This window comes from Salvia hispanica, chromosome 4, assembly GCF_023119035.1.
Source record: "Salvia hispanica cultivar TCC Black 2014 chromosome 4, UniMelb_Shisp_WGS_1.0, whole genome shotgun sequence".
Lineage (NCBI taxonomy): Eukaryota > Viridiplantae > Streptophyta > Magnoliopsida > Lamiales > Lamiaceae > Salvia > Salvia hispanica.
In genome coordinates this window covers 36,411,296-36,437,086 of record NC_062968.1, presented here as the reverse complement: position 1 = coordinate 36,437,086, position 25,791 = coordinate 36,411,296, and the positions used below count along the sequence as shown (strand labels likewise).

The 25,791-nt window shown below is 40.9% G+C and overlaps 3 protein-coding genes across 3 annotated transcripts; 2 read left to right on the top strand and 1 right to left on the bottom strand.

Annotated features, from left to right (window-relative positions):
• Positions 1-825: 825 nt before the first annotated feature.
• On the top strand, positions 826-8,158 carry LOC125219697 (origin of replication complex subunit 3). Its single transcript, XM_048121739.1, has 18 exons — positions 826-979; positions 1,068-1,235; positions 1,302-1,479; positions 1,584-1,753; positions 1,863-1,993; positions 2,703-2,976; positions 3,088-3,165; positions 3,489-3,562; positions 3,654-3,744; positions 4,123-4,322; positions 4,601-4,670; positions 5,016-5,098; positions 5,494-5,583; positions 6,016-6,091; positions 6,801-6,928; positions 7,160-7,336; positions 7,433-7,551; positions 7,985-8,158. Exons 1-17 carry the CDS (start codon positions 917-919, stop codon positions 7,536-7,538), a joined length of 2,157 nt encoding a protein of 718 aa, XP_047977696.1. The 5' UTR covers positions 826-916; the 3' UTR covers positions 7,539-7,551; positions 7,985-8,158.
• Positions 8,159-12,913: 4,755 nt separating this feature from the next.
• LOC125217603 (probable tocopherol O-methyltransferase, chloroplastic) lies at positions 12,914-14,904 on the top strand. The gene is made up of 5 exons (XM_048119124.1): positions 12,914-13,468; positions 13,783-14,057; positions 14,142-14,345; positions 14,418-14,520; positions 14,592-14,904. The coding sequence occupies exons 1-5, from the start codon at positions 13,087-13,089 to the stop codon at positions 14,699-14,701; spliced, it is 1,074 nt and encodes a 357-aa protein (XP_047975081.1). The 5' UTR covers positions 12,914-13,086; the 3' UTR covers positions 14,702-14,904.
• A 4,754-nt stretch (positions 14,905-19,658) lies between these two features.
• On the bottom strand, positions 19,659-21,709 carry LOC125220993. Its single transcript, XM_048123117.1, has 2 exons — positions 20,368-21,709; positions 19,659-20,272 (listed from the first exon to the last, which is right to left on the bottom strand). The coding sequence occupies exons 1-2, from the start codon at positions 21,707-21,709 to the stop codon at positions 19,659-19,661; spliced, it is 1,956 nt and encodes a 651-aa protein (XP_047979074.1).
• Positions 21,710-25,791: the final 4,082 nt, after the last annotated feature.

Genomic DNA, 25,791 nt, shown 5'->3' with positions numbered 1-25,791 from the left:
TTTTTTCCCATTTATTACAATATTTTAAAATAAAAGTAAATAGAGTCTAATTATATTACATAATTTTATTTAGAGCATCCACAATAAGAATAGGCCACCCACTCTCTCTCTGCCACGTCATTAGCACTAAAAATCCACCTGCCACATCAGCATTTTACTCAAATAGGCCAGCCGCAATAAAAATAATTCAAAAACAACTACATTTACGGAATTAAACACAAAATACGGAATTAAATTTACGACACATATACTGGAAAAATTCGTTAATTTTATTTAAATAAAAAAAGTACATTAACTAAAATCAAAAAAATTACATAATAAAAAAACAATCCGGACTTCCACACACGAGTCACCGCCCCACTCTACTCCTCATTAATTTATTAAAAAAATACATTAAAAAATGTTAGTATGCCTTGAATCCGTTATAGTTTGTCGCTAGCCGAATGGGGGTCTCGCTGTGTGCATATTTTTAAATTACACGAGCCACCGCCCCGACGCTATGACATGTTTGTGTTTTAGGTCTTAATTTTGTATTGGGCCTAGCCCGTCTTCTGTGTGCATATTTTAAAATTACATAATTAAAAAAATACATTAAAAATGCAATAAAAAAATGCATAAAAAATACATTAAAAATGCAATAAATAAAAAAAATGCATAATTTTTTTTTTTAAATAGCGCTGGCCGATCGGCTTGCCACAATGGCGGCCAGCGCCCTCAAATCGGCTAATCCACGCCGATTTTTTCGCCGATTCACGGCTGGCCGATTTCAATAGCCGTGGATGCTCTTAGCAGTTAAGTTTAAATTAGTGGAGGTAGGGGTGTGGTTACTAATTCTCACCCTTGTCATTTCCCGCCAAAGAAAGCGATTTCCAAACCCTGCCCATTTCCCGTGGGCGACAAACAAAGAAAAATCAGAATGGCGCCGTCAGCCGATCCAGAGACATCGCCGTCTATTTCCACCACCAATACTGATCTCCAGGTAAGTTTCCCGGTTAATCGTATTTCTTTGGATTATATCGCTTATAATTGGTGGAAACAAATTGTTTGAATTCGCGCCTCCTCTGCAGCCTTTCTTCCTTCTCCACAAAGCCGCTTCGCGGAAACCCTCCTCTAAAACCCGACGGAGAATCGACCTCTCGCCCAAAGCTTCCGATGCTTCTGCCCAAGAATACAATGACAACTCGCGATTTGAGACCTTTAAACTCCTATGGTCCAACACTGAATCCATTATTAAGGTTTTCCTCTCTACCCGCAGCACCCCTATTGCCCATATATTCTTAACTTTGCACTTTTAATTTCAGGACGTCTTGAAAAATCTCAACACTACCGTGTTTGATGGAATTGATAAGTGGGTTCACGCGTCCTTCGATGCAATTCGCACCTCTCGAACTCCTGACTTCACTACAGCCTCGTCTATGTATCCTATTCCGAATAACGTTCCTATTGGCGCACAAATCTTCACCGCATTGCTTTTTACAAGTAATTCCTGCTTCCTGCAAAATTGATGATATTTATTTAACCGAATTAATCCACCTCGTTTTATCAAAGCATCTTCTTGTTGTCTAAATCGAAGGGATTTGCAGAAAATGTGGAGTCCGTTGATGACATATCGACATTTGCTGACCTTGGTGCACATTTGAGATCGAGTGGATGTTTAGTAGCAAATCTTACATCGATTGACTTCTCTGCCAAGAATGGAGTTGGCGGTTGTCTTAAAACTTTGCTAAGACAGTTCCTGTTGGCCAGCATTGATGTAAGCATGTCAGCCAACTTTTTGCCTTAATTTACTGGGGGGGGGGGTTATGTGATGTGAAATTGTTTATAGAGCTCACAATTGTTCGTGCTTTCTTTTTATATATTAGGCACCTGAGATGTCCATTCTGGCGTCATGGTATAATGAACAAGAGAACTATGACAAACCGCTAATTGTTATAATTGATGATGTGGAAAGATGCAGCAGTTCTGTATTGAACGATTTCATCTTAATGCTGAGGTATAACAGCTTTTTGCTTCTAAATGTGACATGCTCACAGTGTTGATTGAATTTTTAGTTTCTTCTAATCATACATACACTAGGTTTATTTACTTGTGAGTTAAAATTTTCTCTCCTACCCTTTGATATCATCTTCAGTTGGTTGTTGGACAGCATACTATAGAATAGTTACATCAATCAACCTAGCCATACCGTGACCAGCTTTTATACTCCTTACTAGAAAGAATTCCTTATCCATGAACTCTCTACATGAATAGTTCTATAATCGTGGATTCAGTTATGAGTATATTTTTTCCGTAAGACCATCAGAAAGCATTCCCCAGTGATCATGATATGGCTTTGCGTGGGTTGAGGGAGGGCTACTCTAGGACGATGCAGGAGGAAGGGAAGAGAGATTTTGTAGTGCAAAGGTGAATTTGGCTGTTCTCAGTGTACCCAGTAGGTCTTAAATTATGAAATAAGGACTAACCATTCATCTTAGGACTAAAGCAATAAAAATTGTAGTTGTTGGACTATGATGTTTTATAACTTTATGGATCAGGCACCCTTGAAGAAGGCACGAGCCGAACGACAGACTATCCTTTTTGCCAACTACCATCCACAATATGCCTATAGTTATTTCACTCATTATTTCATATGCTTTTGTAAGTGCTGATTTGAGGCTTCAATATCCTCTTACCTGCAAATGGAAAAACCTTGCTATTGACAGGGAATGGGTAATAAAGGTCCCAATAATATTGGTACTAGGAGTTGCAACAAGTGTTGATGCTCTAAGGAACATTCTGTGCTCAAGTGCATGCTTGTATCTTTCCGTTTGCGAGTTCAATTTGGGAACCCCAGCAGAAAGGATGGATGCTGTCATTGAGGCTGTTCTCCTCAGAAGTTGTCAGAGCTTCAGCATTGGGAAACATGTATCAGCTTTCCTAAGAAACTACTTCTTAAGACATGATGGAACACTAACCTTATTTGTTAAAGCTCTAAGGGTTAGTAGCAGGCTTTAGTTATTTTTGCTCTATCTTTGTATCGGGTAATCAGCTTATCCTATTTTCACAACTTCACTTCACATAACTATTGTTTGTAACAACTGTTTCCAGATTGCTACGGCACAGCAGGTCTTCTCTGAACCTTTAAGCTTCGTTCTAAGGAAACTAGTTAATGAAGAAGGCACTGAGGCAAGATTAACCTATCTGTTCTTTTTTTATTCGTGTACCATCTGATTTAACTGATTTGTTTGTGATCTGTTAAACTTCTTGAAGTTTGAGATTTCATTCTCAAATCTCAGGATAGCAAATTAAAGTGATTTAGAAATTAAACTTTCATCATAGATGATTATGTCTTCATTACATGGATTCTGTTTTCCGCACTAGATCAGGGTTTTCTGTTGGAATTTTCCCTAGAATATAATTAGTAGGGAAATGCTTCCATGTTTCATAAACTTCTTTAATAGTTGAGGAAAAGTCTGCTCCAACCAGATACACATTATTTAATATTTCAGGGATTGGACGGGGACAATAATTCACTCAGAGAACCTGCTATGAAGCGAGCTCTTGAACTTCCATCCTTACAAAGGTTCTCAATCAATAAACGTCTTTTATTTTAATAAACATGTTAACATTGAGTTGCGTAGGTTTACGATGGTGCTTTACCAAATTTATGATAGGTTTTGCGAGACTAGAGGCAACTGCATTGATTGGGTCTCTGCTTTGTCTGAACTGAAAGGACTACATCAGCTTTGGAGCTCTTTAGTTATGGTAAGAATTCAAATGAAAAACCACAAAATTCCGTAAGTTTTAAAGTGGAATGTAGTTTGCTCTGGAAATCTTGATTATTTCCTTCAACTTATAGTAAAACCCCCTTCTAGTTTTTGTTTTATACAGTGACTGTATATTTGTTGGGGAAATGCTATGATCTTTTATGTTCTGTTTTGTATTGGTAATTTGATTTATCTTCCCTGGAGACCACATTATTCTTGGAAATACTTTATTGCCAAGCCTTATGATACTACATTCGTGAACATCTAGACGTACTAGCGCGTTCTGTTTTGAATATTTTGCTGAAAACGTCACGTAGTCACCTACAGAAACTAAACAAAGAGATGATTTAGTACTTTTGATAATCATATGTTGCAGTGCCTGTATGAAATTGGAAGATGCCGCAAAATCTCCCTTTTAGATTTATACTGTGAGATGCTCAAGCCTAAGCCGCAGAATTTTGGTGCTAATGATCTCAATCTAGTGGGAAAAGATTATACAACCTCAGTGCATAATTATCAATCACCTGGCTGCTTACAAGATAAAGGTTGCGTTGTTCGGGCATTTCAGATGTTGAGGTTATTTCACATTTTCACTTATTTTTGTTAAAAAGATTTCATATTGCCACTCATTCTCCTTGCACACACATAACCTACAATTAGATTGATATTAAGAGCTATAGCTTTTAAGGAGGAATTATTTGTATAATAATGTATTGGAAATGGATTAATTTTCTGCACTTTTAATATTTGAAACCATGGATATCCATAAGGAATCATAGTAATATTAAACACATGTCACATCCCTTTCATTTCCTCAAAAAAGGAAACAAACAGTGTGGCTTTGGTTTGTGCAGGGATTTGTCAGCTATGGAGCTGTGCAAAATACTGGATAGGTGGGAAATGCTTACTAGAGGCATTGAAGAGGTATGGTTTATTTTTCTTGGGGTTTCCGGCTGGTATACTATATTATGAATGCTTAGTTTTTAAGATTTCAATCCTGAAGAGATTGTATGGAGCTGTAGAAGAAGAAGACATAAATTCTCCTACGGTGTAAATTGTTAGTTTTTTTTTAAAAAAAATTGTTTCAAATAACTGGTCTTACAGTTTGCTCTGTTGGCTTCATGTCTCCCCTGATGCTGCTTTACATACAGAACACATATTTCCCCCCATTTATGTTATGGATTTTACTCCAGTTGATTCCAGATTGATGATTTACCCATATAGTGGCAAATATGTATCTGATCCCCACTTGAACGTTGATCTTTCCAGATTCATGAAAAAGTAAAGGAGCTACAATCCCAAATAAAATCGGAGGTCAAGCAGTCAAGACATGATTTGCGAAAGGATTCTAAGTATTTCTCAATGCCTTTTTTATAACTTAATGATGTGATCTGGTTAACTCTTTTGTGTAGTCCCTCTTGACGTGGACTTGCAAAAAAGTAAAGTTATTGAGGCTATTAGATCATTTGTGACCTGACATTTGCTCTTCCACATAATGGTGACATATAGACTTCATCAATGCATCTTCAGGTTGTTCATTGGGTGAAATTGCTATGATTACTAAAATACATGGCCAGCCTACTAGACACAAGTTGGTCTAGACTAGATGCTTCATTGATATCCTATAATTTGGTATATTGAAGCATATAGGACCAATCTCTTCATCTTCTTATTTTTTTCTGGACATGTTGATTGACAGGTCATAGTTTAATAGAACTAATCAACCTCGTTGCTGTTTTTTTATCAGGAGACCTACAGCCAGGACTTACAAAAATGACAAGACAAGTAATTCCACAATTAATGAAAAAGTTGCCTCATTCCTACAATCTATGTTCAGGTACCAGTTCTAAGTCTATGTATATCCTAAACCTCTTATAGAACTGTAAGCGAACATGTGGTATTTTTTTATTTTTTGAACTGTATCATTGATCAAGTGCAATACAAAACTCAAGAACAGTGTAGTCATGAGTGGACAGGTGTGATTTAAATGATGCGCCAAATAGCTTGACCTGAATGAAAGTAATAACAGAGTAGCTTTTAACCTTGTGTAATCTCGAATATAAGCATTGTGCATTATGCTTTGTGATGTCACATGTAATGGTTTACATTAGATATGAATATTTTCAAACTAATTAAACTCATATGTTGGTATAGTATATCATGCTTATCTTATTGTCCATATTTTTAAATTATCTGATCTTTATACTCCTACTTCATTTCGGTATCCATTCAATAGTTTCCAACTTTTTTCTGTTTGATTTCATTACAGGGAATATATTCAGACCATTGAGAGTATACCTCTTCATGAAATAATCTTCTTTGATAATGTTGACAATCTCAATACAGTTAAGTATTGTGGAAAATCTTCTATTCTGTAATTTATCGAGCTTTCTGCATTGTCTTGCCAATGAATGCAGAGTTCCTTATACTTGTTCATTAAGCTAATTTATACTATTACTCCATCCGTCCCATGAAAATAGACACTCTTTCCATTTTGGTCCGTCCCATAAAAATAATCCACTTATATGTTTGGTAACTTTTTTCTCTCTAATGAGTTGGGCCCATTCTCCTTAACAGTACTCCAATAACTGTTTCTTTATATCTCTCTCCTACTATATCAATCATGCATTAGTGTCATTCCAAAAGTGTCTATTTTTATGGGACAGGGGGAGTCTAATATTATCTAAAACCTTATGCCTTCATTAAATATTTTATAAGGTTTGTCAGGACTTCAATGCATACTTTTTAATTAACTTGACTGATCTCAGTTTTTAGGATAACTAAGTTTTGTTTAAGCATTTTGATAAGTGATTACTGAAATACAGTCCATACAAGAAGTGTTTCCTGAAAATTACTTTATGGAAAGCCATATAACAGGAAAGATAAAATAACACAAGACTCTATAAAATTGAATAAACTTTCAGAGTATAAGCTGTGCTATGCATTACTTATACTATATGATTGCCAATAGCGTAATGGTGTGTAAAATGATGTTTGAAGTTTTGGTATTGCATGCAACTATAGTTTGATAACATTCTTCTTTTGTCGTATCAGGCTTTGATTGGAGATCCTAGAAGAAGAATCCAAGCTGACCTGTTGGAGTCAAGAAAACTCCTCAAGTGTTCTTGCTGCAGCAAGAATGACGGTGTTCTAGTTCCATCGATGCATGATACCTCTATAATGTAAGTTGTGCATGCCTTTTCTGGCTGACATTTCATCTTTTCAACTAGTTTGCCTTCATTGGATCACTTCTTCTTTTTTAGTGTTATTCTCATTTCACGCCGTAGCGTTCATTGGATCAGTAAGGCTTGATTTTTCATTGCTGTTCCCCCATAGTTCTGTGACAAATGTATAACTATTCCACAAAAAAGTTCGATTGCCAGCTGGTTAAACTTTTCATTCGCTTGGTGTAGGTACACGCTGGTGCAAGAACATGGTGATCTCATCAATGTTCATGAATGGTTTCACTCCTTCATGGCAGTCATTTCAAATCCACCTTTAAAAGCCAAGAAAAAATTGAGAATGTCCCCATCACCTAAAAAACGGAAAGACTCAAAAGAAGCTCGGACCAAAACTGATGCATCAATACAGTATCCTTTGCCTCTGATCTTAATTACTACATTTTCTGCCAAGTTATTAATTAATACATTATTTGATATAAGTAGTCCTTAACATGAGGATTGAAGAGCCGAGTTTTGCAGAGCAGTAACAGAGCTACAAATCACAGGGCTGCTTCGGATGCCCACCAAAAGGCGCCCTGATTATGTGCAGAGAGTGGCTTTCGGACTTTAAAAGAATTGGATAAGTATGTTGCTACTTCCTGTGTCTTAATCATTATCTGTATCTCTTCACAAAGTTTTGGTGTAGAAGCAGTTAGCGTCCTAAAATGTGATTCCAATTTGAGATGGGATATGTGTCTGTCAAAACCACACGTCTTGTCTTCCTGAGAAATATTGGGATACAAACACTCACACAAAATTACAAAGCAGAAAATTCTGGTTTGAAAGTGATTACTTAGGAAAGAGAGTTTCACCCACAGACAAGACTTGATTGGTTGCCTAGGTTAATTATTGAATGCATTTGATTTCTAGATAGTTACATGTCTCTTTGGACTGGCATTTTCTGCACTCTTGTAATTAATAGTTCATTTCATTTATTTTGCGTTCGAATACCTGAAACGTATTCAATGCTCGATTTAGTTTAGTATGAGTTTAAATCTTAGATTTACTTGACCATAGGTTGAAAAATGCGCGACCTCTATGAGCAAAGTTGATATGCACAAGGCCATTGGTTGTAGTCGCTCTGACAAGTCCCGATTTCTTAATTGGTTGTTGATGAAGATTGTGGCACATTTGTAACTGAGTTCCTATTCTATTACAATTATATATTCAGTGTAATGTTTTGTTAATTTATTTATGTGGGGTTCTATGCATGTTTCTTTTTTTTTTATCTCTATTATTTCAATCTTAAATATACATTGCGGAATACTGAACTTAGGTACCAAATGCTTCGTCATATTTGTCGAGGGGAATTTATTACTGGGTTCACAAGAACCTCTATAAAACGGAATAATAAATAGCACTGGAGTCGTTCACCTTCCTTGAAATGCCCAGAAATGGGTTCAATTAGGGGCTCTATCAGTTGTTCAGTTTCTTACTTAGCATCCACGATAGAATGGACTAGGTAGCGGACTAGCACTAGGTTTAGCCAAAAACACCTTCTGCCACGTCACTATGATTAGCCACTGCACTGCCACATCACTATGACATCCCAACTAACAAAAAAAAATTCACAAATACGGAATTAAAAATTCAACGCGAATACAGGAAAAATGCAACCATTTTATATAAATTAAAAAAATAAAATACATAGTTAACAAAATGAAGTGCAACGAGATGTATATATAGAGTTTTGAAAAAAAAAAACGACAAAACAGCTAGTCTGTCCGCTCGTTCGTCGGGAGCCCACTATTGTGGGACTAGCCGATGGACTAGCGCGTTATCCGAAGGACAAGAGGTTGTCCGTCGGGCTCATCCTCCACCCGCTAGTCCGCCACAATAGTGTACTAGCGCGCGGACTAGCCGCTAGTCCACGAGCTAGGCCACTATTGTGGATGCTCTAAATGAGTGAAAGCCCGCATCGTTCATTCCACATAAAGCTAGAAACAAAACTAGGGATTGAGGTGGTTTTCAAATCTCGTTGAATTTGTTACATCAAGAAATAGTTGTACAATTACAAGTGTACCCATCGTCTTGCATTTCAATCTCCAATTCTCTCTCCTTCACCCTAAACCCTTTACCCCATTTGTGGACAACACTGGTTTTACTGAGAAATTGGTAAAGTAAGAGAGATGGGGAGAAAAAGTAGATAAAGTATGAGAGATAAGAAAAAATAGGTTAAATGCGAGAGAGATGATTTTTATTTTAAGAAATGAGACTATTTTTTGTGGACATCCCAAAATGGCAAAATGTGACTATTTTTCGTGAACAGAGGGAGTATATTAGTGGAGTATCAATTAACAGTCCTTTCCTCAAATTGCTCCTCGCCATTACACTGCACCGGCGTCGGGGATGCGAATGTTGTCGTCGGCACCCAGCGTTCAGATTGAAGGTTTGAGCGTGGCAGAGCCTACATCGTCGCCACCACCAGGGGGTTTCTTCGGCAGCCCAATTTTGTGAAGATGATGCGAGATATCCAAAAGAATCCCAACAATTTGAACTCGTATTTTGCAAGATCATAACCCGGGTTATGCAGTCATTAGGGGCTTTGTTGAACTTGAAGTTCCAGACGAGGGGGCTGGAGGAGGAGGGTTTGGAGGTGCCATCGGTGCACAATAAAAAAGAATTGCCACCGTTTTTCCGCATGTATTTCTCTTTACTGACAGCTAATTTTTGTTTATTTTGGGGGTCCTGTTGTTCCTTTCTTTCGTCTCTCTATGTCCCACCAACTGGTACTACTGTTGCTTATTCATTCCAATAATACCCCCAAGAGAGAGAGAGAGAGAGTTGAGCTGGGGTCTTATGCTCTGCACGAAGAGGAAGAAAAATGGAGAGTGTGTGGATGATGGGGATGGAAAGGTAGAAAATTATGAGGGCATTTTCGGCAAGTCAAGCTCACTCAAACTGAACGCATGTGTTTAACCTTCATTACTGTGGGACCCACATAGTGAAATCTCAATAAGATTTATATCTACAACTTCCACTCCAAAGAAGATAAAATCTAATACTCCACATGTTGAATTCCTACATCCAGTGTGCATAGAAAAATTATATAACCACCATATTGGCCAATTAATCCATGATAACAAAAGGAAATTATTTTTTTTGGGACTTAATGGAGCCTCAAACAAATGAATGTTTCTTTAAGGGCGTTGGCAATGGGGGCCGATAGCAACGGCCTATCTATCAGCCCCCTCATCGGCTCCGGTAGGTCACCGTTGTGAGGGGGAGGGTTGATTCCCCCTCCCCAACGCCTCTGCCCCTTGACCGATAAATCGCCCAGTCGATGGCGCATCGACCCTGCGATGGGCCTCCATTGCGGAGGCTCGGGCCGATGACGGAGCCAATTCATTTTATATCATAATTTTATTACTTCTATATATACATCCTTCCTCCATTTCACACATTTACTCTCATCATTTTACTTCTATTCATCCATTTCATTTCACACATTCATCTCTCTAGCAAAATGAATCCCAATGATGACAATAATTCTGGCGAAAACCAGTTTACTGGCCAAGGAGGTGGGTTTTCGAACCTACTAGAGGGAAACCATTATCCCAGAGGTGGCCAATTTCCTGTGGAAAACATGTTCGGGTTGGGAACCCAATCATCCCAGTTTGGGATGGGTTCAACTCAGATTCCGTCTAAAGGAGGTCTACCTTTTTTCCACGGCACCCAATACGCCGGCTTCCCAAAAGCGGCTACGTCGGTGCAGGTAGACCGATGAACACATCGAATTCCGGCGATGATGTCTACTGCCCAATGATGAGCCCAAGCGCGTTTGGTACTCCTGGGACTGACGAATCCACTGTTCTGTTAAGAGACTTGAACTTCAACACCGACGAGTAAAGGTGTCCGATATGGAGCCATCTCCTCCTAGGGCGAAGGCGGCGGCGAAGGGGAAGAGGAAGGAGAAAGTGGGAGCCAAGTCAGGGCGGGCAGGGTGGGCGCACAAGGAGTACCTACTCCATCGAGGAGTCAACTGCTCTTGCTCGTTGTTAGGCAGATATCTCCGATGACTCAACTGTAGCCAACAATCAGGGTGAGGGCGGTTTCTGGGAGCGTATCACGCAACGATACGAACAAGTCAAGCCCGATGGAGCCCCGACACACAAGCTCGGCGATCTACACAAGCATTGGAAACGCCTGGTGTTCGAGTTTCATGGTATCTACGATGGCAACTTGCTGGAAATGCATAGCGGAGAGAACGAATTCTCTGTCAGAGAGTTGTCGATGAGGAGTTTAGGGCCACTGTCAACTCAAAAGGATTCAAGTATTGGGATACATATCATCAACTGAAGGATTTTCCTAAATTCAAAACGGGTATGTCGGAGGCGTTGCAGACGAGATCGGTGCGAACATGCCTCACGCTCTCCGGGAGCTATAACAGCAGCGGAGCAGAGCCAATAGACTTGTCAGAGGACCAATCACCCATTGAGACTACTCCTCAGCACCCAATGGGCGTGAAAGTAGCGAAGGCAAAAGCGAGGAAGGAGAAGGGGAAGGCAAAGTCCAGCGTAACGAATGCCCAATCCGCACCGGTCCAGGTTGATAATGCATTATTGGGTCATGTCGCCTTCGCACAATCGATGGTGGGCCTCTACAACATGCACATGAAATCCAATTCTCGATCCATCTGGAACACCATCCAAGGGTTGAAGAAGAAGATGGGTCTTGACGAGGATGACGAGCCAGAACCCGATGATTGATGTGTGTTTGTTGTTTTTATCTATCTTTTTTTTAATGTACTTAGTATGTTTTTTTTATAATGAAGTATTGTTTTTTTTATTGTAGTAATTTTTTTTTAATGAAGTATGTTTTTTTTAAATGAAATTTTCTCTTTTTTATATTATCTTGTCTTAAAAAAAAAGAAATATATAAAAATAAAAATAATGATGTGGAAATGAGATAGGCTCTAGGATGAGTTCTCATGGCAAGAAGATAGGCTCTGGGATGGGCATGCTGATGTGGCAGGAAAATATGGAGATAGGCTCTGAGATGGGCTCCGGAGATAGGCCCTTATTGCTAATGCCCTAAAAATATTATAGTACTCCCTCCGTCCTAAAGAAGATGACACTTTCTTGGGTGGCACGGAAATTTTTGCAATTTTATTTTGTGTGTGTAGTGGAAAGAGTAAAGTAAGAGAAATAGTAAAGTAACAGAAAAGTATTTCTATTTTTAATAATGAGTCATATTAGTTGGAACAAACCAAAAAGAAAAGTGAGTCATATTTAATGGAACGAAGGAAGTACTAAAAGTATCCACAACCATTATCCAATATCTATTCCGTCTCTTAACTATTTATGGATCTTATGGATCTCATATCATTATTACCACGTCCTTTACAACCATTTATCCCTTAACAAACCGTTCATTCACTATTCATGATACAACTATTTCATATTTAAAAAAAAATTAACAACTAATTTAATTAAAATTAAATATTATATTTAATAAAAACGTCAATATCCAATGATTTGTGCTCGCGGCATGGTGCCAGGCTGCCAGCGCACCCTGGCATTGGAGACTGCTTGCAGTGGAGCCGTTGGGGGTATGTAATTGTGCTAGTATGGCACTACCACATGTCCAACAAATTCCCCAATTATTTTGTCACTCTATTATTCGCATACCCAATACGAATTAAAGCTCAATTAAGTTCCCACTTGTGTTGAGAGATAGTGATTGGTGCATAAGTTCTGGAACTTGTGGAAGTATGAAAGTCAGAAAGTGATTGGTGCATGAGGTACTGAAATCTCTGGAAATACGACACTCATAAATTAAGCTTTATTTGTAATATGACTAATATCTGATCTGAAAGCAACAAATTTAAAATATACCATACCAAGACCTGAAATTGACAGCTTACAAAGGACTTGGCTACATGAATCAGTGATTGGAGTAAAACCCATGATTTTTTAATTTTTATATAGAGGTGTTCCACCATCTATAAAATCCTCGTGGACGAATACCATCCTACAGTTTATCAGCATCATCATCTTCATACACTAATACTGCTAGAACAGTTTTGCCATTGGATAAAAACACAGTTCTACAGCACTACTAATATTGTTGTTTTGATTTTTGAATTTTTGAATTAAAATAATCGGCGTGCGACGACCATGTGGATGGAAGGAATCTGCATCGGCGGCTGGGGCAGCCACGTATACGCCAGGGGCCACCTAGCCACGTCCTCTCCCACTCATCCTATAAAGCCGGCCCTAGCCCTGCCCATTCGGGAATACGCCACCTACTCCCTCAGTACACGTGGTAGACGGCGCCGGAACAACATGAGCGTCGGAGCGGCATCGACGACGGCACCGGATGCCTTGCGGAAAGGCATCGCTGAGTTCTACGATGAATCCTCTGGTGTCTGGGAGGACATTTGGGGAGACCACATGCACCACGGCTTCTACGATCCGGCCTCCGATGTCTCCATCTCCGACCACCGCGCCGCCCAGATCCGCATGATCGATCAGTCCCTCGCCTTCGCCTCTCTCTCCGGTACCCCTCTCTCTCTCCATCTCGACTCACTACAGACTGGACTAGCCTCTTTTTTTTATTTTATTTTAATTTACTAATTGTTAGCTGAATGTTGAAAATGAATGTTTGTGGTTGGTTTTTGTTGTAGCAGTATGTTAATGATAGTAATTTCACAATCAAGTTATAGACATGAACCTACTTATTAGTAGTAGATTAATAGATGCAATTCATGAGGAATTGGTATATTCATCAACGAAAACATGGATCAAATTGTTTTGGAGTTGAGAAATTTAATGATTATCGGATTGTATAATGTGGGATAAAAAATTTGGCAGATGAGTCGAACCAGAAACCAAAGAGTATTGTTGATGTTGGATGTGGCATAGGAGGCAGTTCTCGATATCTGGCAAGAAAATTTGGGGCTAAATGCAAAGGCATTACTCTCAGTCCTGTTCAAGCACAGAGAGCTCAACAGCTTGCTGATGCTCAAGGACTCAGCGCTCAGATTTCATTTCAAGTTGCTGACGCGTTGAACCAGCCCTTCCCCGATGGCCAGTTCGATCTAGTTTGGTCCATGGAGAGTGGAGAGCACATGCCTGACAAGAAGAAGGTTCACTCCCCACATATATTCTCCTTGTATTATACACCAACATACATACATCTATGAATGTCATTCAATTTGTGATGGTTGTAGTTTGTGAACGAGCTGGTGCGTGTGGCTGCTCCTGGTGGAACAATAATCATCGTGACATGGTGCCACAGAGACCTATCTCCTTCGGAAGAGTCTCTGCGGCCAGAGGAGAAAAACTTGCTAGACAGAATATGCCGCGCTTTCTATCTCCCAGAATGGTGCTCCACTGCTGATTATGTCAGCCTGCTCACCTCCCTATCCATGGAGGTGCTGCTTCATCTTGCTTCTCATTCCATTCAAATGGTTAATCAAATCATAACAAATATTGTGGCTGTGCAGGATGTTAAGTCTGCAGACTGGTCCGACAACGTTGCTCCATTTTGGCCTGCTGTTATTAAATCAGCATTGACATGGAAAGGCATCACCTCATTGCTAACCAGTGGTAACTTGGATCTCCCTTCTCAATAACTATTCCTCACCTTTCTTCTTGCCTTATCTCGTTTTTCGCCTCAGGGTGGAAGACTATAAGGGGAGCGCTCGTCATGCCATTGATGATCCAAGGATACAACAAGGGTCTCATCAAATTTGCTATCATTACTTGCAGAAAACCAAATACTCCCTAAATCTTTCTCTTGTTATGTTAATGAAATAAGCCAATGTTGTGACACGGTGATGATGGTTACACTATATAGCTTATTACAGCGGCGCTTCTTGTGATATATGAACATTTGAAGATACCATCAATTCTTAATGCTCATCCTCGTAGGTATATATCATATATGTAATGCAGTTTCTCTTATAGGCTATAATCAACCTGTATTTCCTACTCCCTTCATTTTATCAGTCTAGATATATCTCTCTCTCAAAGACAGCTTAGTAAATCCAGGCCACCGGCATTTATTAATCAGTACAGTACTTTACAGTGAAACAACTCTGCTTATTTGCTGTCTGCAAGCCACAAGGTATCTGTTTCAGAAATGCCAACACAAGCATTGCATTACTTTCATGGCTTCATTATGCAGTTTTGAGGTTTATGATCTGCATTGGGCTTCAAATATGTTCAAATTTGAACATTTATTTGAGAATGTTCTTAGTTTCCCTCTTAGCTCTTCAAATTATTTGCTTTATGTATTTTTGTGCCCTTTCTATGTTTAGCCTTAAACACACGGCCGTGTGAGGCAGAGTTGAAGACAAGAATGGAACCAATGCCAAGGGCTTGGCCGAGAGAACCGCGCACACCATGTCTCTTACCCCTTGAGCGCACAGTGCAAGAATTGGTTGCCTGCCTTGTTCCGAAAGTTTAGTTTTCTAAAATCAGTGCCCACTCAACTTCCCCCACACCATGTATTTATCATTTTAGGCCCAATGACAAAGCCACTATGGACCATTGGGCCCCCAACAAATGAAAGTATGAGTAGTTAACGTTTGTGAGTAGTGCATATGATTAGGGCCTAGGTCACTATCATAATGACAAGTTCGACCCTTTTACTTTACAAATTAATTTTTTTTGTTTGTTTTGTTTTCTTACACTTTTATTTTCTTAAGTTTGTCTTATTTACTTACACTTTTCTGTTCTCAAGTTTGACTCTAACTTACAAATCAAAAAAAATTTCCTAGTTTTATTTTCTTACCTTTTATGTGAAAGAGTTTTCTTAAGTTTTCAAAAAGTGAGAGTTTTCTTACACTTTTACGTGAAAGAGTTTTATTTTCTTAAGTTTTCAAAAAGTGAATGTTTTGAACAAAAATCATAAATCGGCCATATGTTTATAACCAAAATAGTACTATACTCAGTGATGTCGACACTAAAAAATACTTGAGACTTGAATCCCCCAATATAAAATTTCTAGCTTCGGCATTGATCTCAGCTTAAAAGTACAACTAGGACAAGAATCGTGGATTTTTCGTATCTGGGGTGAATCTGTAATATAGGTTTCCTAATAAGAAACTTTTTTTATTATTATCGAGCTTTAGGAAAAATTGATATGGATTTGCGTGATTAACTAAATACGCATGACACAGATATGCATCTATAAACAAGTAGTATAAGGCATCTGTAGAACTGAACACGCAGAACAAATCTGTACAACCAAACACGCATAACTAATACGCAATTTCAATTATACATAACACACCCTTCTGATTTTCAAATGTACAAGATTTCTGCTAGAGTTTATGTAAGTTTGCTATAGATTTGTAATTCTTTTTTATCTTTGTGTTTAAGAAACATATTATAGGTTTTCGTATTTTATTTAAACTAGTTAAATTAGTGCTATATTTAAAACTAGGGTTAGGATTTACAATATTCCAAATTTTTGTCTTCTTCCCACATGCAGTTTCACGCAAATTGTGATACAGATAAGCTATAGTGCTGCACTATCCCTACTATATTATGAAGCAACCTCAACGTCCATCAAAATTGAAATGAAATGAAATGATATTTATCCATGTTGTCTCGGGTAAGACCAAACCACATAACATAATTAGGGAATAAATGCATGCTTGTTGTATCAGATACTCGAAACTTATATCATCATTATCATCATGCTAACACTCTTCTAAATTAATTATCAATAATAACGATTAAAGTAGACCGTCATTCTTCAACTTCCTCTCATTAGGGACAATACACAACAGTTGGTAACAGATTGTCCTCTGATATTTATACCCCATATTCATCATAGAGCCCATGACAGGCCAACCATCGGCTCTACCTGCAGATCCAACTAGAGTCAAAGTATCTCTGGACGCAACCGCTATACCAATTTAATAGTAAGAGAATGATCTCATTCACGAGGTTTTCCGCAATCCAACAATCCTCCAAACACCATTATCCTAATATATTGAATAACAATAGGGTGAACACCATTGACGTCTCGCACCTTTTTCTTGGCATACTGTTAAGGACCAAATTCCCTAACGGTGATCGGCGGCAGCTTGCTCGTAGATCGGTTCAGTTCTGGCGCCCTATCGGGGTCGTCGGTCAAGGAAGATTCGGGCTGCGCACGTAGTTTCGTCGGGCAGCTCGTAGTCTAGCGTTTTCAAAGAGAACACAATTGTATGTGGGCAAAATAATATTTCATTCCTAATCGCAACGTATGAACAAATGCCCTATTTATAGAATAAGGACCCTAGGGTTGATTCGACCTAATCCTATTCATCCTGGGAAAGAATCAACAAAGAAAACCCAAGACGGAACTTATAGATATGCTCGACTCGTAATGCAAAAATATTTAAAGAAATCAAAACAAATATTCAAAAATATCCTAATAACCAAAATAAAATAAAAATAAAAATAGATAACTTCCGATGGTCTACTTGGGAACGAAGTCGCCCAACTTCTCGGGCAGTCGCACGTTCCTCTTTGGTTTCGTCGTTGCGATAGAGGGCTGTTGTAGCTGCTTCTCACGGCGACGCTGTTCTACTTCCGGAGACCTCTCTACGGTCAGCTGGGGCTCCGGCGCCGGCCGGATTGGGTCCGTATCAACCCCCCCTCCGATAACAAAATCCTTGTCCTCAAGGAGCACGTTCGGAAACTGCCTCTGAATCACCTCCAACGGCTCCCACGTTGGGGAATCCGTACCATCCGACCACCGGACCAGTACATGGTCTTTTGGCTGATCTTCGTGCCACAAGACCCGTCGTTCTAGCACCCGAACCGGATAAACCACTGGCTTGTCACCAAAAAATTCGCATGTTAAAGCTACCCCCTCGTCAGCGACGGCACCTGCTACAAAAGGCCTTAAAAGACTCACATGGAACACATTGCGTATCCTACTCCCATCGGGCAGGCGCAGCCGGTAAGCCACCTGGCCGATACGCTCCAATACTTCAAATGGCCCATAATTTCGACGAGCCAATTTGGCCGATTGCGGTCGGGCGACCGAGTGTTGTCTGTACGGTTGTAACTTAAGTAAAACCTTGTCACCCACCGCGAACTCCAAATTACGACGATGCTTGTTCGTTGAATCGCGCATACGCTGCTGCGCCCGCTCCAAGTTCCGGCGTAGTTCCACCAACAGCTCGCTCCGCTGTGTGATCAATTCCGCGACAGATGGTGGAGTCGACGCTGAAGGCTGAGCAAATATTAAACTTGGCGGTTTGCGCCCATAGAGGGCTTTGAAAGGAGACATGCCCAACCCCGCGTGATGGAAACAATTGAGGGCCAATTCCGCCCAAGGCAAGAAGTTAGCCCATTTCGACGACCGATCAGCAGCGAACGCTCGCAAATACTGCTCCAAACCCCGATTACGCACCTCCGTTTGACCATTGGATTGTGGATGGTACGCCGTCGAAAAATTAAGTTTCGTGCCGCTGAGGCGCAACAAATCCTCCCAAACCTGATTCAAAAACACCGAATCTCGATCGGAAACCAAGGTCTTAGGGAATCCATGGTGTCGGACCACTGTGTTAATAAACAAATGAGCCACCTTTAAAGCATCGAACCGGCCTGGAAACGGAGCAAAGTGAGCATACTTTGGCAATCGATCCACTACTACCATGATTGTCGTATACCCCTTGGGTTGGGATTGGCAACGGCTGCAGTAACCCTGCCGGTTTCTGAGTCGAATACTTGGTCGTCTGACAAACCACGCAAGCCTCCACAAATCGTTTCACGTCTTTCTTCATACATGGCCAGTAAAAACCCGCTGACACCCGTCGAAGTGTCCTTTCGAACCCGGGGTGGCCTGCAGACTGTGAACTGTGATACTCCAATAGGATTGGCGTCCTTGCTGACGAACGCGAACCCACAAAGATCCTGCGCCCATAATATACCAGCCCAACCACCAAAGACAAATGTGGGGGGGCTCTGCTTTCGCGAATCTCCTTCACAATCTCACGCATCTGAGGCGACGATCGCGTTTCGCTGCGGAGTAATTCGAGCAGCTTAGGTATCGGATGGGCGACTAATGATAATAGCGCACTGTCATGTGCTGCATCGGCGCTCGCGGCCGCCTCTGCCTCGACAACCCCGGCTCCGGCGTCGGCCTGCGCATCCTCGCGACGGGAGAAGGCGTCTGCTGCACGGTTCGTACTTCCTTTCTTGTATTCAATTACGAACTTGTAACCCATGAGTTTGCGGACGTATAACTGCTGATCCGGAGCCTGCACCACCTGCTGAAGTAACTCCTTCAAACTCTTCTGATCAGTTCTAATAACGAATTCGCGCCCAAGCAAGTACTGGCGCCATTTTTGGACTGCCTCAACAATTGCGTATAATTCCTTATGATAAGTAGAGGCCACCTTGCGACGCGGCCCCAATTTCTTACTGAAATAGGCGATCGGGTGGTTATCCTGAAGCAGAACCGCGCCGATGCCGATGTCGGAAGCGTCTGTCTCGACACAAAAAGGCCGATCGAAATCGGGGAGGCGGAGAACCGGGGCACTGGTCATAGCCTTCTTCAAATTGTCGAAACTTGAATCCGCGGTGGCGGACCACTCAAAAGCGTCCTTCTTCAGTAAATCCGTCAGCGAGGCCGCGATTAGCGCATATTGTGCGATGAACCGGCGGTAATAGCCTGTCAGGCCCAAAAATCCCCGCAGCTGCTTCACATTTTTTGGTTTGGGCCACGTCGACATAGCCTAGATTTTTGTTGGGTCTGCTTTGAGCAAACCGTCACCGATTAGATGGCCGAGGTACTCAACCGTAGATCTACCAAAAGAGCACTTGGACAACTTCACGAAGAAACTGTGCTCTTGCAGGATGCCCAAAACCTCGGCCAAGTGCTGGGCGTGTGTTTCTGGCGAGGGACTATACACCAGAATATCATCAAAAAACACTATAACGAACTTTCGTAGTAAAGGTTGAATGATCGAGTTCATAACGGCCTGGAAAGTCGACGGCGCGTTCGTCAGGCCGAATGGCATGACCAAAAACTCGTAATGGTCGTCATGGGTACGAAAAGCTGTCTTGAACACATCCTGCTCGTTCATCCGGATTTGATGATAACCCGAACGCAGATCCAACTTAGTGAAAACCCGAGCTTTGCCTAATTCATCAAAAAGCTCATCCGCCGTAGGTATCGGAAAATGATCCGGCACTGTCGCATTGTTCAACTCCCGATAGTCTATGCAGAAACGGAACGTGCCATCTTTTTTTTCTAATAAGCAGGACTGGTGAGGAGAAAGGGCTGTTGCTCCGCTGAATAATCCCCTGATCCAACATGTCTTTGACCTGCTGTTCGATCTCGCTTTTTCTAAAAATAAGGGTAGCGATACGGCCTAACATTTACCGGTTTCGCGCCTGGTAATAGATGTACTCGGTGGTCGTAAGCGCGTACCGGCGGCATACCTGACGGTGGGTCAAATACCGGTTGGAATTTCTCCAAGACCGACCTCATGTACGGCGAGAGGGTCGCGGGAAAATCCTCCTTCCCCGGGAACGGGGTTGACTCTGGTTCTGCTTCTAGCAACATAATCTCGTAACATTCCAATATATGGTGGTCCGTATCGAGGGCCGCCAAAGAGTGTAGATTGATCCGTCTCGGTGGGGGTAAGAGACCTTTAAGTGTTATTGCCTTATCCCCCTGGACGAACTCTAGAGTCTTTCCTGCGAAATCAGCGGTGACCTTACCCAAAGACTCGAGCCAGTCCATTCCCAAAATCACATCCGGACTGTGGACCGGTAGGATGTGTAAGTCTACCATGAAAATCGACCCTTGCACCTCAATCTTCGTTTGCTTCGACACGTGTGTGCATAATAAAGCCTCTCCATTCCCCACATAAACGCGGAAAGGTTGAATTTCAGAAAGGGGTAAGTGGAGTTTTTCGGCGATGTTGGGGTGCATAAAATCTTGGTCGCTACCCGTATCAATGAGAATGCAGACCTCGTGGTTTTGGATCACCCCTACGACCTTCAGAGGGCGAGATCTGCGTCCCCCGTCCATTCTGTGAATATGAGAAACGTCCGCCACTATAGGTTCTTTGTGTTTGTAATTCTCCAACTTCGTCTCATCAAAGTCGTCCTCCTCATCGGCATAGTAGAGAATGCGCTGTTTACAAACATGTCCAATCACCCACTTCTCCGAACAATGCCAGCACAGACCCAATCTGGACCGTTCAGATTTCTCAGCTTGAGAGACCCGAATTCTAGGTAGCCGTTGTTGCTCTGGGGTGCGTGCTATTTGGTCTGCGGGCTGTGCTGTCCCCGATGTCGGTTGTGGCGGTGTGTAGCTCGATTGCTGGCGGGTCTCGCGGCCCTGCCATGAACGTCGGGTGGTGGACGAGATGTGGCTCGACTGCTGTTTACGTTCGGCCTCCAAGTCTGCTAATTCCAGTGATAGGGCCATTGCCTCCGCCAACGATGACGGCCGGTGCAGCCGGAGACGTTCCTGCATGTCTGGTTTTAGGCCGGCCACGAAAAGAGTAAATAGTTCTGACTCTGGGATTCCTCGGACCCTGTTGAGGTACTTCTCAAAAGTGTCGTGATACTCTAGTACTGTGCCTGTTTGGGTCAGTTTAGCGATTAGACCAAAATAATTCTTAAAGCTTTGCCTATTGAAACGATGTCTCGCGTCCTCCAGAAAATCCTGCCAAGTGACGAAATTCGTATTCGCGCAGTAATTAAATACCCATTCTGCTGCGGGAGGGTCAAATAACATCACGGCGTAATGAAGACGTTGCGCCTCGGGCATCATGAGATGATCGAAATAGTACTGCACTCAGGACACCCAATTCGAGGCATCAGAACCGTCGAACCGAGGCGGTTGCATCTTCAGCTTCTCCAGTATGTCAAGCCGTGCAGCATGCGGCTGGAATCGTTGAGGTGGGTCCCAACACGTCGGCTGGCGGTCGTTCCCTCCAGCATAGATCCCCGGCTGTCGGACCCCCGGAGAATCCCAATGGGGACCCCTCTAGTCGCGGCGGCCCCTTTCCTCCGTCGGGTCGTCGCGCTGACCATAATTACGGTTCCGATGATGGTATCCCCTCTCAGCCAATTTCCGACGACGGTAGTCATCGTATTCGAGCTCATCACCTTCGTCAAAACTCCATGGGTGATCAGTATCGCGCGTCGGTCGTGTGTCGCGATTTTCGAGCCTTCGATCGGTCTCTTCCTTCCACAAATCAAATTTGTCGATTTTCTCCATTATCCGATCGAGTTTGGATTGTACAGGATCGTCACGGAACAGGTCGTCCATCGGGCGACTGTCGTTCGTTGTCGTCGAACGAGGGGCGTGGCAATCCGCCGTCGCCGCGGCGACCGCCGGTTGGCACGCGGCCACCAAATCGATTCGCGGGGAAGGAATCTTGTCTCGGCCCTCCCCAGGCTGGTTTCCCATTGTTGTTGTTGAAGCGTTTCATGAGTTCACAGAAGAAAGCACCAGTTGTTAAGGACCAAATTCCCTAACGGTGATCGGCGGCAGCTTGCTTGTCGATCGGTTCAGTTCTGGCGCCCTATCGGGGTCATAGGTTAAGGAAGATTCGGGCTGCGCACGTAGTTTCGTCGGGCAGCTCGTAGTCTAGCGTTTTCAAAGAGAACACAATTGTATGTGGGCAAAATAATATTTCATTCCTAATCGCAACGTATGAACAAATGCCCTATTTATAGAATAAGGACCCTAGGGTTGATTCGACCTAATCCTATTCATCCTGGGAAAGAATCAACAAAGAAAACCCAAGACGGAGCTTATAGATATGCTCGACTCGTAATGCAAAAATATTTAAAGAAACCAAAACAAATATTCAAAAATATCCTAATAACCAAAATAAAATAAAAATAAAAATAGATAACTTCAGATGGTCTACTTGGGAACGAAGTCGCCCAACTTCTCGGGCGGTCGCACGTTCCTCTTTGGTTTCGTCGTTGCGATAGAGGGCTGCTGTAGCTGCTTCTCACGGCGACGCTGTTCTACTTCCGGAGACCTGTCTACGGTCAGCTGGGGCTCCGGCGCCGGCCGGATTGGGTCCGTATCACATACCTTCCACACTTTAACTTTGTCTGTTGGTTCCCAACCTAAAAATATAGAGAAATATGATCACTGTGCAAATATAGTACCGATGGATCTTTCAGACAGAATAATATTTATATTTCTTGAAGAAGAAGTCATTGAATAATATCTACAAAATTAATAAATTTATTTCACAACACAATTCTACCATGGGGAGTGTTATATTGCTAACTCATAACTTAATTGCTAACTACAACTAAATAATAGCCATTAGATATTTAAATTAAGAGCTTAGATCATTAACCCCTAAATGTCAATACGATAAACGAAAAACGTCAATAAAGCCATAGGATTAATTCCAAAAAATATCAGTAGGGGTATTAATGTCAATTAACTACATGCTTAGTTATAACTAACTTTTAAAAGAAATCCCAAAATTTTAAATTCATAACATATATCAAATTAAAGATAATTTCATAAGGATTCCAACGATATCATACATGCATATGTTCCGACGTCAAAATTTGAAAAAAATTCAAAAATTTTTAATTTTTTCGTATAAAGCATAAATGTCAACATATTATATAAAATATGTCAACTACAACTAAATAATAGCCATTAGATATTTAAATTAAGAGCTTAGATCATTAACCCCTAAATGTCAATACGATAAACGAAAAACGTCAATAAAGCCATAGGATTAATTCCAAAAAATATCAATAGGGGTATTAATGTCAATTAACTACATGCTTAGTTATAACTAACTTTTAAAAGAAATCCCAAAATTTTAAATTCATAACATATATCAAATTAAAGATAATTTCATAAGGATTCCAACGATATCATACATGCATATGTTCCGACGTCAAAATTTGAAAAAAAAATTCAAAATTTTTTAATTTTTTCGTACAAGCAGAAATGTCAACATATTATATAAAATATGTCAATATAATACATGTAGAATGTCAATATAAGCAATGGGTTAACATTCTTAAAGCATTGTATTGACATTCTCAAAGCATTGTGTTGATATTTCGGAACACTATATTGACATTTTCATCCAAAACCCTAATTTGAAGGGTTTTTTTTTTTTTTTTTTTTTATCTTTTTCGATTTAATAAATAAAAATGAAAATTACTCATGGCAAATTGTAGACTACACATTTTCTAAAATCTTATGGCCTTAAATTAGTTATAGTTAGCAATTAAATGATGAGTTAGCAATTGATCACTCCCCATTCCACCATATTAGCATAATTAACACAATTCCACCAAAAAAAATAATCAAACACAATTCTATTAAAATTAATAGTAGCATATTAACAACACAACACCAAAATATACTTAACAATTCACTATATATTAACAGCACGCACCTCAAATTTATTTACACAACACAACACTAAAATCTACTTAACAAAATTCACAGCATAACCTAACACAACACAACACAACACGACACAAACCCTAAAAATTCAAATAATTAACAAAACTACGCAATTAATGGATAAATAATACGATCAGTATAATACACATATATGACTATGAAAACAAGAAATATAAGAAAACTTACCGATTCAATAAATAAAGGTAAAAACACGGGTCTATATCCATGATTGAAAACACACGACTAAAAATGCAAATTCAAAACGCTCGATCGAACACTTAAATTAAAAATGCACGACTGAACACGCAAATTTGTTAGTGTGAATAAAGACGCAGATCGCGTTTTTCTCAAAGTTGGATAACAGAGAGAAAAAAAAAAAGGTTCCCCATTAGGGCATTAGCAATGGGGGCCGATTCCCAGAGCCGATGGATCGGCCCCCCAATCGCCTTCCATGGGTCACCATTGTGGGGAGGGAGCCCATCTCCCTTCCCCTTCGCCTCCGGCCTTCCGCCGATAAATCGGCCAAGCCGATGCCCCTATCGGCTCCGCATCGGCCCGCGATAGGCCTCAATTGCGGAGGCTCGGGCCGATGACGAAGCCGATATCCAATTTTTTTTTTTTTTAATTTAATTCAATTTTTCATCCACTTCAATTCACATTCATCCCTTTCCAATCTCAATTTCAATTTTCTCTCCACGGTGATGAACTTCAGCAACATGGTGCTCGACATGAAGGGGAAGAAGAAGGAGACAGTCCGGGGGGGCGTCTGAAGCTGGGCGGACGATGAGTACCTACTCCATAGAGGAGTCGATTGCTCTTTCTCATTGTTAGACAGAGATCTCTGAAGACCCGATTGTAGAGGGTGGTTTCTGGAGGCATATCGCGTAAAGATATGAACAAGTAAAGCCCGCAGGATCCCCGACACACCAGTCCGACGATCTACGCAAGCATTGGAAATACTTGGTGTATGAGTGTGCTAAATTTCACGAATTCTACGATGGCAATGCGAGGGGGTTCAAGTACTGGGAAATATATCTGCCACTGAAGGATTGCTCCAAATTCATAGAGTTAATGGGTCGTGTCGGGGAGGACGAGCATGGTGTATGAGTTTGCTAAATTTCACGATTTCTACTTCCATTGTCGTTTATTATTATATTTTCTATCTGTATCTTTTTTTTCTTTTTTTTTTTTAATGTGTGATGTTTTATTTCGTTTTTAATGAATTTCCTATCTCGTTGTATTCTGTTTTCCAATATTGTAATACATCGAAGAATGAATTTATTATGTAATTTTGATTATATTATTTAGATATTTATGTTTCTTTTAGTTTTTAAAATGAAATGAGATAGACTCTGGGATGGGCTCTTTATTGCAGAGAGATAGGCTCTGAGATGAACCTATTGACGTGGGAGAAAAAATGGAGATAAGCTCTAAGATGAGCT